Here is a 13,166-nt window from a genome sequence, read left to right on the forward strand (position 1 = left end):
GAAACGTACTAGTTTACGTGATGGTTAGTAGGCAACGCCTTGGTGCAGTCACTACCTTCAAGTCGGGCCCTTCATTCTCTTAGTTAAATAGAGTCAAACCGCTTCAAGGAGCGACTAGGAAGCTTCGCAAATACAATTAGCCGCCATCTTTGTTAGGGGTATTTTGACTTCCGGCTGGGGCGGAAGAGAGCGTAACGGGGCTTGGGGGAGGTGCTGGAATAGGAGTTGATGGGGGTTTGAGTTGGATGAAGAAGGCGGGAATCCAGTCCTCTTCCAGTCAGCTCCCCATCTCGCCCTCTGTCGGCTTCGGACCGCAGCCTGACTTAGTGTGACTACCGGCATGCTCTAAGGCGGGCATTGACTGTCCCCACGAAGGGACTGGGAAGCGGGGGTTCCAAATGGGGGAGGAGGGGACCGAAGGCACCGTACATCTGCTGTGCCTCGCGGCATCCAGCGGGGTCCCTCTGTTTTGCAGGAGCAGCCGCGGCGGCGCCCCCGCCCGCCAACAGGTGGGGCCCCGGGAGCCTGGATCTCCGAAATAGAAGGGGTTTAGATGCTTGGACTCTGGGTCTTCAAGGGAGTAGGGGCTGGGGAAGTTTCAGAATTGAGATTTGGAGGGTCGAGGGTGCAACTGACCAGTGATCCTGGTTCCCCGAAGAGGAGGGGCCAGGAGATCTAGAGAGAGGAGGGGGTTGGGGACCTGAGTCATTGGTTCCCATAGAGGACGGGATTTGGGGGCTCCTGTCTAATGTCCCCAATCTTTCCCCAGCTTCCATTCTCTGTCATCGGCTCCCTCAATGGAGTCCATATGTTTGGGCAGAATCTCGAGGTGCAGCTGAGCTCTGCGAAGACGGAGGACACAACCGTGGTGTGGAAAAGCTTCCACGACAGGTCTCCAAGGGTAGCTTGCAGGCAGGGCCAGGGTGGTAGCCCCTGTTGAAGACGACTCCGGGGCTATGCAGCTCTCCAACGCCAGCTGTTTACCTGGCTGTGGGATCTTTGACAAGTCGGTTACCCTCTCTGAACCCTGAGTTTCTCTCAATGAAAAGCAGGTTGTGCTCGGGCATGGATGTAGCTGGCATCCAGGATCAAGGGCAGACCCTACTCTACTCCCTGCCTTGTTTCCTTGGCCTGGACTCATTCTTCCTTCTCACCTTCCTTTCTCACAGCATCACCCTCATTGTTCTGTCATCTGAGGAGGGCACCTCGGAGCTGAGGCTGGAGAGACTACTCCAGATGGTGTTTGGGGCCATGGTGAGACTCCCCAACCCTCTTTTCCAATCCCAGGAATCTACTCTCAGCATCCCTCTCCCTCAGGACCCAGGAATCCTGGAACTCAGTCCCTTCTGCCTCGGACTAAGGAGTCCAGATCCCCAGTTTCCTCCTCCTGCAGACACAGGAGTCTGAGTCCCAGCCCCTCCTGTCTTATAACCAGTTATCCAGGTCCCCTGCTCTCCTATATGGTTCTTCTAGGTTCTTCTTGTGGGACTTGAAGAGCTGACCAATATCCGCAACGTAGAGAGACTGAAGAAGGAGCTCAGGGTGAGGCTGCAGGAAGTGAGGATGGGAAGTTAGGATACCTGGTTACTGATATTTGGGAACTACAGTTCCCAGAAGCCGCCGGGGCAGCCTGACCCAGTGGGTTCAGGGGGCAGCTTGGTTGTCTGACACCCCTCAGCAAGGCCCAGTAGGGCCAGTTTTCTGAGGAGGAGGCAACAGATCTAGGTACCACCTGGGTCCTAGGCTTCTTCATTTTCCCTCTGCTAGGCCAGTTACCGCCTCATCGACACTTTCCTTGGGGACTCGGAGCTCATCGGGGACCTGACCCAGTGTGTGGACTGTGTGGTTCCTCCAGAGGGGTCCCTGCTGCAGGTATTGGGAATGCCTTGTGAACTCTTAAAACTGTCCCTCTGGCCCTGGCTCAGTCCCCATCCTCTTACCCTTGGACCATTGCCTCAACCTCTTCCTATCCTTTTGGCTTCTAGTCCAACCCCCGCCTTGACCCCGGAAGGATCTTTCTACACCAAGAGCTGCCCCTGCCCCTCCCCTGGTCACAGCCCGCCCGTGGCTTTCCATCACCCCCAGGACAAGGTCTCAGCCCCGTAGCCTGGTGTTGAGGACCTGAGGAATCTGACGCCCGCCAGCCTGCTCTCCCTAATCTCTACTAACTCCACAGTCCCAGCTGCCTCATGAGTCTCACAAATCCCCACAACCTCCCAGCTTCCCTGCCCTGGCACATCCTGTTCCTTCTGCCTCGGAGATCTCTATCTCCCCTTCCTTAAATATTGCTCTGGATTCATCTGGCATGGCTTGCCTCCCCAGCATGGTGACTCTCGGCAGGTGACTTGACCTCTCTGAGCTTCAGTAGGCTGTAGATTGTGCCTACCTGGCATATAATACAACGCGATAAACCGTAGCTGCTGCTGTTACAAGTATTAGCTTCAGTAGGACGTGTCAGGCTATGTAGCAATCACCCTACCTGTTTAATTTCACACTGTGACTTGGGATGGTACCTGCACGTGAAGGTGAAGGAACTCAGGCCCAGGGAGGGTGAGACACATGCGCATGGCCACCAGGCAAGCTTTGAATTGTATGGCCGTCTCTTCCCACTCCTTACGCACCTGGGAAGTCACTGTCGGCCCTGTTCAGGCCTCCTGACTCGCAGCCGGCCTGCCTCCCTTACCCAGGAAGCCCTCTCTGGGTTCGCCGAGGCTGCGGGCACGGCCTTCGTCAGCCTGGTCGTGTCGGGCCGGGTGGTGGCAGCGACAGAGAGCTGGTGGCGGCTGGGGATGCCGGAAGCCGTGCTGCTCCCCTGGCTGGTGGGATCCCTGGCGCCGCAGGCCGCTCGCGACTACCCGGTGTACCTGCCTCACGGGAGTCCCACGGTGAGTGAGTGGATGGGGCGGGCAGGGGGAAGGTGGGGGCGGGGAGGAGCGCGCAAGGGGCGGGACCTGGAGGCTGTCTCGAGGAGGCGGGGCTTGCGATGAGAAGCGGAGGAGCTCTGGCCAGCCCACCCTGCGGGCTGCCTCAGGTGCCTCACCGGCTTCTGACCCTGACGCTCCTGCCGGGCTTGGAGCTGTGTCTGCTCTGCGGGCCGCGCCCTCCCCTCAGCCAGCTGGATGCACAGGTGAATCTGGGCTACGTCCCGCTTTTCCCCTATTTCACCGGCTACCCGCGAGCCCCGGCCCTTCTCTGAGCACCCTGACCCGCGAGTGCGCTCTTTACGCTTGACTCGCCCTTGGTCCCGCCCCTGCCCTCTTAGGCCACGCCCCTTAGGGGCTGTGCACCAATCACCGTCCCCCCAGTTCGGCCCCTCTTTCCCTCTTACAGTATCCTTACAGGCCTCGCCCTTTCCACGGTCCCCTCTGCCCTCTGCCCTTGTGGTCTCCTCCCCTGCCCTGGCCAAACCGCCTTCTCTCGGTATCCCCCGCTACCTCACCCACCGGCCCCGCCTCTCTCGCTGACCACGCCCCCTGCAGCTTCTGGAGCGCTGGTGGCAGCCACTGCTGGACCCGCTCCGGGCCTGCCTGCCGCTGGGATCCCGAGCGCTGCCCGCGGGCTTCCCCCTGCACACGGACATCCTCGGGTAGGGCTCAGACGGGGGAGTGGGTTGGGGGGGTCCTCATCCCCTCTTTTCTGGCCGTGACACCTCTTTTCCCACAGGCTGCTGCTTCTCCACCTGGAGCTGAAACGTTGCCTCTTCACGGTGGAGCCCTCGGGGGATAGAGGTGACTGAGAGGAGGGCGGGGCCGGGAGGGGCGTGGGCTGGGGAGGGGCTCTCTGTTACCCTGTCCCTCTTCCCCCCTTCAGAACCGTCTTCTGAGCAGCGTCGGCGCCTCTTCCGCTCCTTCTACACCCTGGTCACCGCCACGCACTTTCCACCAGGTCAGCGGCGGGCAGAGCGCCCCCTTTGCACAGGCTGGGACACTGAGTCCCAGCTCTCACAAGGTGATGGTGGGGAAACTGGTAGGAGAAGCCAGCTGTGAAGTAGGCGTGGCTGTCTGTGAGGACTGGGCAGTGCACACTGACAGGAAGGCAAGGGAGGGGCAGGGAGGTCCCAAGCTGCAGGTTTCAGGACCTCCTGGCTAATCCTAATAGTTAACACTGAGGCCTCATGTCCTGCCAAGTGCTTTTCTGTGTGCTGACTCACTTCATCCTCATAGGTGAGGGCTATCTCCTGTTATGTCATCATTCCCGTATTATGGATGAGGAAACAGGCTCAGCTGATAAGCAGCAGAGCTACGATTCAGCCAGGCAAGCCTGGCTCCCACATCCACACACTCCTGCTCTAGTGCTGCAAGTACACGCTTTGCCGATAGTCTTGGGTGGAGTAGGGGTGGTAGATTCCACAGAGCCCAGGTCTGGAAGGAAAAGTGTCACATACGACCTGTGAGGCTCAGAGAGACAAAGGAAGGGACCTAGAGTGACACTACCACCCCAGCGAAGACTCTGATGAATGTTAACAAAACGGTATAAAGCTCCACCTGGAAGGGGCAGACGACTGTCCCTTCCTAGCTATGCGATTCCACCTCCCAACCTGCTTCCCACCTGTAAGTGGGGCAGGGTCCTCAGAAGGGTTATGGGAGGTCTTCCCTGGAGTCCAGCACCGGCACCTGGGAAACATCTCCTGCGTGTTTATGATCTGTATTGCTAAGCAGATTAGCTAGGGCTGCACACACAGTGTCCCCAGGAAAGTGGGGGACTGAGGCTGGGTGGGAAGAGGGGGAGAAAGTCCGTGATCTTCTCAGGTCCTGACAGCTGGCTGGAGCTGTAAGGCTCTCCTCTGTCAGGAGTCAAACTTAGGCCCAGGATGGGGGGTGGCTCCCGCAGGCTGGCATCCTAGATGTCCAGTCCCCACTGGTCACCTCGGCCCTCCCTGTCCTTCCTTCAGAGGCGGGGCAGCCAGAGGAGAAGGCGGAGGAGGTGGTCCATCGGGCGCAGGTACCGAGAGCCTGCTACCTCGTGTTGGGGGCTGAGGAGCCAGGCACAGGATGGCGACTGGTGGCCCTGCAGTTGGGGCCACGGCGGTTGCTGCTGCTGCTGTCTTCCCAGAGCCCCACGCATGGGCTGCGGGGCCTAGCCACCCACACTCTGCATGCCCTCACCCCACTCCTCTGACTGCTGGGTGTGAGCGCCAGACACAGACAAGGACATGGGGCTGTTAGCGTCTCTCTGTTTATTCGCTCACAATAATACACAGCCCCTGGACAGGGAGGGGGCAGGAGGGGCTACGACAGGGTGGGGTGGGAGGGGAGGACGTTCCCACTTCCCTGGCCCCTCTCCCCTCTGTGCTTCGGGGGGGGAAGGGAGGGAGGGGGCTCCCCCTTACCCCCCAGAATGTAAACAGCAGCAGATGAACAAAAATAAAAATACAAAAGGCTGGAGGAAGGTCCTAGGCACCCCCCGACCCCGGGGTCTTCCCTGTCACCAGCGGAGGTCCCCTCGCTGCCCCATCCACCACGGCTGCCTCAGTCCTGGTGGCTGCCCAGTGCCGGCCACATCCCCGGGGGCAGAGTCCAGGGCTCAGAACTGCTGGGCCAGAAGCTCACACAGGTGACGGGAGACGGGCTCCTTGCTGGTACGCAGGGTCAGCCGGTACATCTGGGGGGACGGGGGGACGGGGGGACTCAGGGAGGAGGCAGAGAGGATGGAGAGCCCGGGGCGGGGGGTTGGGGGAGGGGGATACAGGGCAGATAAATGATGAGAGGAGAGAAAAAGGATCAAGGGATCAGAAAGATGATAAAAGGGACAGGGGAGACAGAGGTAAAGGATGAAAGATAAAAAAGAGGCCACAAAGGGTGGAAGGGATATGGAGAGATGAAAATCAGGGAGGAAAAGACAGAGGAAGACCAGAGGATGGAGAGACAGGAGAGGGAGGAGACAGGGACACAGAGTAGAGGCATGTGATTAAAAGAACACAGTGAGGCAGGAGGGGGCCGGGTGCAGAGAATGCGCACACAGCAGGGAGCCTCGCAGACCCCGCTCACCTGAGCCTGGGCATTGGGCTCCAGCCGGAGCAGGCAGCCCACCTGCAGGGCTTTAGTCTGGATGATTCCAGCCCCCACGAAGTTCTCTGGGTTGGGGTCCACATTGTCCAGGAGAGCAGAGCCAAACCCCAGGAGCTGAGGAGAAAGCGGGGTGGCCGTCAGGGGGTGCCCCATCTCTGTTAGCTCCCAGACAGTGGCACACCAGTTCCCCCAAACCCTTTGGAGTGGAAATTGGCCCCACTTTACAGATGGGAAAACAGAGGCTCAGAAGTTGAGCAGCCACTGCTCCCCAAATCCCAGAGTTGGAGAGAGAGGCAGGGCTGGGAAACTAGCCTCGGTGCCTCTCCTGTCTGGCCTCTCACCTTGGCCTTAGTGACCTCCGCGTCCATGGGGTGGTTGGCTTTGAAGATTTTCTGTGCCTCCTGTTGGGGGCTGGGGGCCGGGAAAGGTTCAGGTCAGGGATCTGGAAGCCCCAGCCCCGCCCACCCTGAGGGCGGCTTTGGCTCCGCCCCCCCGCGGCTCACAGGCTCAGCTGCTTCCAACGCTGGAAGAAGTCCTGGGCCGCCATCTCCGTCGGCTGGAAGAACTTGTTGATGGTCACCGGGAGCTTCAGGGTGAGGGATTGGGGAGCGCCCCCGTACCTGGCGGGAGAGGAGGGAGGGCTCGGTCAGACCACACCCTCGCCCCGGAATCCCCGCCCACCCGGCAGCGCCCCGCCTCCTGACTCACCGGAAGCGCACGGACAGCAGCGGGGGCGTCAGGAAGTCCCGCAGACACTCGATGTTGAGCACCTGCTGTACCTGCGCCCCACCGTCCACCTGCGAGGCCACCCGCTTGGTCTGCACGGCCAGCTGTGCCCGCCCGTGGTCAAGGAAGCCAGAAACCGGAGCGGCCCGGGCGGCGGTGGTGATGGGGAAGGGACTTGACCATCATCCCCTGATGGTCTTGAACTTTCCTGGAAGCCCCAGCCTGCCGGCCCTTCAGGGGCCCGGCGCTGCCATCCAGGGCTCATCGTACAAGGCCTAGCTCCAAAGTCCTTCCTAAGCCAAACCTCTGACCTAGGTGCCTCCTCTGGCCTTCCACAGTGGGCTCAGCCACCTCCACTGTGGTACAGGTCGCACCGTGGCTCTGAAGGCTGACCTGGGTTTGAATCCCAGCTCTTAGCACCTCGGTGACTATCGGCAAGTCACTTAACCTCTCTTAGCCTCATCTGCAAAATGGACATAGTGTCCTCAGCAGTCAACGCAATCATCCAGCACAAGTACTTCTCAGTGTGTGTGGCACAAGGTAGGTTCACCAAAATGGTGGCAGTTAGTGTTGTCACCATCTACCTTCGTGTCAACAACCCACTGGCAAGGACAGGGTCTTACGTCTCTCTCCCCCGGGCCCTGCCCAGCACAGAGCTGAGCCTACAGGAGGCCTCTGGAAATGCTGAATGGACCAAAGAACTGAAAAGGTCCTCAGGTTTTAGGGTCTAACCACTCTGATTCCCAAGTTGTGCAAACTGAGGCCCAGAGGAGGGGGACGGGACTGACGACACTGTTCAAGCGGTTCCTTTGTGCCAGGCACCCTTCCGGAGTCTTTGAACCACACGGATCTTCAAAACCAGCCTGTAGAAAGCAGGAGGAGGAGGATCTACACTTCACAGACGGGATAGCAAGGCTCAGGCCAAGTGACTGGCCCAGGTCACACAGGAGAAGGCCGTGGTTGGCAACAAGACCCCCAGGCCTGGCTTTCGAGGGCAGCTGGCCCTGGAATCATGGGTGTGGAGCCCGATGGAAAATGAGGTCAGGACACGGGAGGGGCCTGACAGGGACCAACTGAGGCCCAGAGCAGCTGTGATTCCGGAAGTAACACCTCCTGCATCCCTGTCACATCATGTCACTGTCATCTCCTGTCCTGTTAAAGAGGCCCACCCCATCTTACAGATGACACTAAATCTCAGAGAAGTACCATGGGCTCAGGCTTTCAAGTAAGACGGCCAAACAGGGGTCTGGACCTGGGTCCATCTCCTTCCCAGCTGCCAGGAAGGTGGACCTGGAGGGCCGGGGCTGGAGCCAGGGGGCTGGGCCAGGCCAACAGGATATGAGTCTGGAGGTCTCCAGGGTGCACCACGGTGGGAGAGAAGTTCTGGAACTGCACTGAAGTCTTGTTGCCATAGAAGAGATACATGCGGCCTGTGGGGGTTGAGGAGAGGTAGGGCTCCATCTGAGTTCCTTCCACGCCCTCCCGAAGCCAAGGTCTCCCTGAGACTTCACCCCATCGCCCCCTGGACGCACCCAAGTTCTGCCGGAACTCTGACTTGACTCCAATCTGCAGCAGCTGGTTCTCAAACAGGACCCCGTTGTTCCTGCACACGAACCTGGGTGGGGGCGGTGGGAGCTCAAGGTGACGGGTGCCCACCTGGCTCCTGCTCTGTGCTTCCCACTTGTCCCCACTGCCCTCCCCAACCTCACCCACGACTCACTTATTCAGCAGCTCATCGGCTTCCGGGATGGGCGGGCCAATGTCCTCAGGACCTGGGCTGCAGGTGGGAAAGGAGAGAGATGGGAAGGGGCTTGGGGGGCTAGAGGTAAAGGCCCAGAGCTAGTGGTGGGAGATTTGCAAGCCCTGAAGGAACAGAATCCATATACCCAGATTCCCCAAAGAGCCCCAGAATCGGACTGGCAATTGCCTCTAGTGGGAATAGGACCCTGGCAGGTACCGTCAGCACCCCCGTACCCCGTATCAGACGGCCCTGATTTTCACTCCCTCCCAATTCCTTGCAGCTCATCAGGAGAGCTTGATGAGAGCTCCCAGTCCCCTAACCCTCCCTGGGGACATGGGAGTCTGCCCCCCAACCCCCTGAGGCCACCCCTTACTCAGCAGCTGGAGCTGGGTCAGCCAGCAAAGCCATGGGGCTCTCAGGGGCAGGCGGCTCCAGCTCGCTGGGCCATCCAATCCCAGAGCAGACAAGAGAAGACAGGCGTGGCAGCAGCCAATCCCAGAGAGGCAGCAAGAGGGCGAAGAGAGAGGGAGGGGGGAGGGGGGAGGAGGGAAGGAGAGAAGGAAGAGCAGGCTGAGACATGGTGACGGGAAAGGACAACACAGGGTGGCCAGGGTCAGCTGAGAGTCCAGAGCGGCCCTCAGGGAGGCAGGAGGCCGGGGGAGGCGGCAGCCAGGGCGGACAGAGGCTCAGGGACAGGGAGGGAGGGGGGAGTTGGGAGGGGGCAGATGGAAAGGGGGCAGCCCTGGGCCCAAGGCCGGCGGTACCTGAGGAAGGCCTCCTCGGGGGTGGGCCCCAGGCTAGGCTGGGCAGCCGGGCCGTCGGAGAATACGTCCACCAGGAGGTTGCCCGCACCCGAGGGAGCTGGGGGTGCCGCTGGGGGAGGGGCTGCCCGCAGCCCCAGGAGGTCGGCGGAGGGTGAGGGCGTGGACTGCAGGGAATGCAGGCACAGGTGAAAAGAGAGGACGGCATGGCTGGGCCCAGCCCCGGCAGCCCAGCCCCGCGGGACTCACCACGGTGCTGGGGGTGGGCTCCACGCCCCCATTGATGTCGTGGCTGCTGGGCTCCCTCCGGCCATCGTCCAGGGCACTGCCGGCCCCCGGCCCTTTCTTGCGTTTCAGCTTGGCCAGGATGGATGACTCACGCTCGGGGAAGGGTGGCATCTCCTCCAGCACCGTGGCCTGCGGGGTCGGGGTGGGGGGGGTGGGGGGGCAGGAGCAGGTCAGGGATGGGCGTCCCAGGGAGGAGGAGGGGACAGAGGTGCAGAGGAGGGGCGCATGGGGACTGGGGCTCTGACCAGGACGTCCGTGCTGGCCACCGAGCTAAGGGTGAGGTACTCGACGGCGCGCTGCTGCAGCTCCACATCGGCGTTGCGCAGCTGGGAGCCGGCCCGCAGGACACCCTGGATGGTGGCCTTGGTCTCCGGGAAGAGGTTGATGAACTTGATGTAGGTGGACAGCAGCAGGGCCCGGGTGGCCACGCTGCACAGGTGGAACTTGGAGTGCAGCAGGGAGAACTGCACTGGGGGGCTGCAGGGGACGGGGACGGGGGTGCGCGTCAGCAGGTGGCCAGCTCCACCACCCTCTCCCAGAAGCCCCCACGAGAGGTGTCGCCTCCCTCAGGGGGTCCTTCCCTGGGATCGCAGGTGGACTCCAGGGCCCCAGACCCCTCAGGAGTTTGTGTGCGTTCACTCCCTCACCTGGAGCGAGGGTCCCCAGCAATCAGGTTCCCAAACTCCCCAAGGATGTAGCCGCCAACTTTCACCATGTTCTCATGGCAGGCGGGGGCCTGGAGCGCCTGGGGGGTGGGGACAGGGGTGAGCTGCACCATCCGGACTCGGGGGCGCTCAGCATGTGCCGGGCGCAGCGCTGAGCCCTCGGCTCCTATTAACCGCGGAAGCCTCGTGACTCTGCTGCGGGTGGGTTTATAGATGGGGAAAGTGGGGCACCGAGCAGTTAAGTGACTGGCCGGAGCTCACACACGGAGTAGAACGGGGCAGGGTGGGCCCTCTTTTCCGGGGCAGGGACCTGGGGACTGGTGGCTACACGCTAGGCACCCCACGCCCTGCTGACCCTCATATATATGAGCCCATGGAGGCCCGGCCCGTGTCCCTGGAAGGCCCCAGGAGGCCCAGGCCCCTCTGAGGAGGAGGACGCAGGATGGAGGCCCAGGCCGTCTGGCCCACCGCCCCAGCTGTCCCTGCTCTGCCTTGTTGCCCCTGTGTAGGGGGGAGATGGGGGTGCTGACCTCAAAGACGGTCTTGGCAGCGTAGCCCTGGACGTCGTCACGGTTGGTGACGATCTGCAGCACGCGGTACCACACCTCCTCGCTCACGTAGTCGCCCGCGATGCGGATGAGGTTGAGGATGGTGTCCACGTACCAGCTGTAGTCCACGGCGTACTTCTCAGCCAGGATGGCCACCTTTAGGACCTGCCAGCCAGGAGGGAGGTCGGGCGTGCGAGTGTGCCCACGGCGGGGAGGCGGGGCGGGGACTCACCCCGTCGGGGCTCAGCGCATCGCCACCTGGAGACCCAGGAGTCTGGGTGTCCTGCCCCGGCCAGGACTCACAATCTCTTCGCGGATGGCGTAGTCGGCCGTCTCCAAGTACCGCAGCATCTCTGACACAATCTGCTTGGCGTTGCTCCGGTCGCACATGGCGTAGAGGAGGTCGGCCGCCCGCTGTCGCACGCTGACGTCCCGCTCCGTCTGAGGGAGGAGAGCAGGTAGGGTGTGTTCTAGGCTCCCTCCTGGCATGGGCCGGCCACCCCAGGGCCTCTGACCCCCCGAGCCTCTCTGAGGGAGCAGAGGAGACACAGGTCGGGTCACTGTGGCCGGGGTCAGGCTCCCAAAGGTCACACCTTGAGGGCATTGATGACGGTGTCAATGTGGGTCTTGACCGCCTCGTGGGAGAACTCGGAGCTGGCCAGCGTGCACATGCTCTCCAGGGCCAGGTAGCGCAGGTTGGTCTCCCGGTGCTGCAGGAACTGGCCCAGCTGGTTACAGGCCCGGACCAGGAGGTTGGGCTCACTGCCGGCAAAAGAGGAAGAGACCGGGGTGCGGGCAGGGAAAACACCCAGATGACATGAGGAGATGGAGGACCGGGCCTCAGCTGATCCAGCTCTTAACTCCTGCCCTCTGTCCCAGTCATGACCACTACTGGGGACCCAGACACCTGGGCATCCGGCCCAAATACAGATATTCGGGAATTCTGCCCCTCAAGCGGGGCCCAGTGCCAATCTGGCAGGGCAGCGTTTCAAACTCTCATCATCCTCCTAGCCACAAGTCACATTCCCAGGCCCCCTCCCCTAGGACCCAGGAACCTAGGCCCCCCAGCCCCTCCTCCCTCAGACCCAGGAGTCCCCGCCCCCAACCCCTCCTCCCTCAGGCCCAGGAGTCCACGCCCCCGGCCCCTCCTCCCTCAGACCCCAGGAGTCCCCGCCCCCAACCCCTCCTCCCTCAGACCCAGGAGTCCACGCCCCCGGCCCCTCCCCCCTCAGACCCAGGGGTCCAGGTCCCCGGCCCCTCCTCCCTCAGACCCAGGAGTCCACGCCCCCGGCCCCTCCCCCCTCAGGCCCAGGAGTCCAGGCCCCCGGCCCCTCCTCCCTCAGACCCAGGAGTCCACGCCCCCGGCCCCTCCTCCCTCAGACCCAGGAGTCCACGCCCCCGGCCCCTCCTCCCTCAGACCCAGGAGTCCACGCCCCCGGCCCCTCCTCCCTCAGACCCAGGAGTCCAGGCCCTCAGCCCTCCTTTCCCAGGCCAGGCTCCCTGCCCCCCAGCAGGCAGGCACCTGTCGTAGTGGATGATGAGGCTGATGGTCTCAAAGAGGATGGCATTCTTGGCGTTGGAGTGCTGGACCTTCTTGGATTTGGGCGGCTCCTGGGCCTTGTTGAGCACGGTCTCCAGACACTCCACCAGCCGCCCCTTCACGGCCGCGTCCTCTGGGGAAACAGGGCACGCCCTGGGCTGAGCTCTCTGCTGGCCTGGCCCGCGTGCCAGGGGCAGGGGCCACGCCATGGCTCCCATGCTCCAGAGGAAGAGTGCGGGCCCTGCAGCTTCAGGCTGGGTCCCCAGGTGACCAGGGGAGGCTGACAGAGGACATGACTCCAGACCTGAGCTCTCATCCTGCTCTAACTCCGCTGGGCCAGAGGCTCCACCCTTGGGAGCCCGTTTCCCCTTCCGCAGCACACATGCACTTTAGAAGTCTCACAGAGCAAAGAAAGCTGAGTGCCTGAGACAGTTGCCTGAGACAGTTGCCAACTAGGAGCTCACACAAACCCTGGGAACTGCCATTCCCTCACCTGTGAGGCAACACCAAGTGGACAGAACAACTGTCAAGTGTTCTAGCAAAGAATGTTGTACCCAAATCTATCGGGAAATTCACGAGATAGAGAACCAGCTAAAGGACACAGGCAGCGATCAGCCAAATCCAAAACATGGGACACACCGCAACCCAAAACTTTCCCGTTTCTTCAAAAACTGGGAGTGGGGGTGGGACTATTCCAGATGGAAAAAAAAAAAAATGACAAAGACGTAATCAGTTAATTTGTGGTCCTAGACTGTATTGTTTTAAGCCATAAAATAATGCTATGGACAATTAGGGCAGTTTGCTGCCTGGGTAGCTGATGACCCCAAGGTTATTCTAAATCTTCTTAGGTGTGATAAGAGCATTGTGGTTTTGTAGTGTTCTTGATTCT

At 61.4% G+C, this 13,166-nt stretch overlaps 2 protein-coding genes across 5 annotated transcripts in view; one reads left to right on the plus strand and one right to left on the minus strand.

Annotated features, from left to right (window-relative positions):
* Positions 1 to 186: 186 nt before the first annotated feature.
* On the plus strand, positions 187 to 5,399 carry FUZ (fuzzy planar cell polarity protein). Of its 3 annotated transcripts, XR_010837989.1 has the most exons (12): positions 202 to 509; positions 770 to 891; positions 1,170 to 1,254; positions 1,474 to 1,542; positions 1,768 to 1,872; positions 1,986 to 2,091; positions 2,688 to 2,885; positions 3,032 to 3,127; positions 3,480 to 3,586; positions 3,664 to 3,728; positions 3,811 to 3,885; positions 4,892 to 5,399. XR_010837989.1 is itself a non-coding variant. In XM_059046169.2 (11 exons), exons 1-11 carry the CDS (start codon positions 399 to 401, stop codon positions 5,116 to 5,118), a joined length of 1,260 nt encoding a protein of 419 aa, XP_058902152.1. In that variant the 5' UTR covers positions 187 to 398; the 3' UTR covers positions 5,119 to 5,399. The 3 variants fall into 3 exon arrangements, 2 of the variants coding, with proteins under 2 accessions (XP_058902152.1, XP_058902153.1); XM_059046169.2 differs by lacking the exon at positions 1,986 to 2,091 and having other exon boundaries at positions 187 to 509; XM_059046170.2 differs by lacking the exons at positions 1,986 to 2,091; positions 3,032 to 3,127.
* The window catches only part of AP2A1 (adaptor related protein complex 2 subunit alpha 1), a 38,363-nt gene continuing 30,356 nt past the window's right edge, over positions 5,160 to 13,166 (minus strand). The window contains exons 8-24 of one of the 2 annotated variants that reach the window (XM_059046195.2): positions 12,260 to 12,410; positions 11,331 to 11,499; positions 11,041 to 11,178; positions 10,720 to 10,902; positions 10,172 to 10,269; positions 9,770 to 10,001; positions 9,486 to 9,653; positions 9,240 to 9,403; positions 8,849 to 8,914; positions 8,455 to 8,511; positions 8,267 to 8,349; positions 8,064 to 8,164; positions 6,717 to 6,838; positions 6,512 to 6,628; positions 6,350 to 6,419; positions 5,988 to 6,122; positions 5,160 to 5,601 (exon numbers count right to left, since the gene is read on the minus strand). In XM_059046195.2, the coding sequence (XP_058902178.1) occupies positions 5,524 to 5,601; positions 5,988 to 6,122; positions 6,350 to 6,419; positions 6,512 to 6,628; positions 6,717 to 6,838; positions 8,064 to 8,164; positions 8,267 to 8,349; positions 8,455 to 8,511; positions 8,849 to 8,914; positions 9,240 to 9,403; positions 9,486 to 9,653; positions 9,770 to 10,001; positions 10,172 to 10,269; positions 10,720 to 10,902; positions 11,041 to 11,178; positions 11,331 to 11,499; positions 12,260 to 12,410 (2,132 nt within the window). In that variant the 3' untranslated portion in view covers positions 5,160 to 5,523. The remainder of the gene's footprint in view (positions 5,602 to 5,987; positions 6,123 to 6,349; positions 6,420 to 6,511; positions 6,629 to 6,716; positions 6,839 to 8,063; positions 8,165 to 8,266; positions 8,350 to 8,454; positions 8,512 to 8,848; positions 8,915 to 9,239; positions 9,404 to 9,485; positions 9,654 to 9,769; positions 10,002 to 10,171; positions 10,270 to 10,719; positions 10,903 to 11,040; positions 11,179 to 11,330; positions 11,500 to 12,259; positions 12,411 to 13,166) is intronic. The other variant, XM_059046196.2, reaches the window with a different exon arrangement.

This window comes from Kogia breviceps, chromosome 18 (assembly GCF_026419965.1).
Source record: "Kogia breviceps isolate mKogBre1 chromosome 18, mKogBre1 haplotype 1, whole genome shotgun sequence".
In the NCBI taxonomy this organism is placed as follows: domain Eukaryota; kingdom Metazoa; phylum Chordata; class Mammalia; order Artiodactyla; family Physeteridae; genus Kogia; species Kogia breviceps.

What these genes read in the sequence shown, in the direction of transcription:
- FUZ (XM_059046169.2), top strand. Translation starts at nt 399, where the DNA reads ATGGGGGAGGAGGGGACCGAAGGCACCGTACATCTGCTGTGCCTCGCG. An exon ending in GCGCCCCCGCCCGCCAACAG is followed by an intron (nt 510 to 769) that starts GTGGGGCCCCGG and finishes ATCTTTCCCCAG; the next exon opens with CTTCCATTCTCTGTCATCGG. An exon ending in TGCCTCACGGGAGTCCCACG is followed by an intron (nt 2,886 to 3,031) that starts GTGAGTGAGTGG and finishes GGGCTGCCTCAG; the next exon opens with GTGCCTCACCGGCTTCTGAC.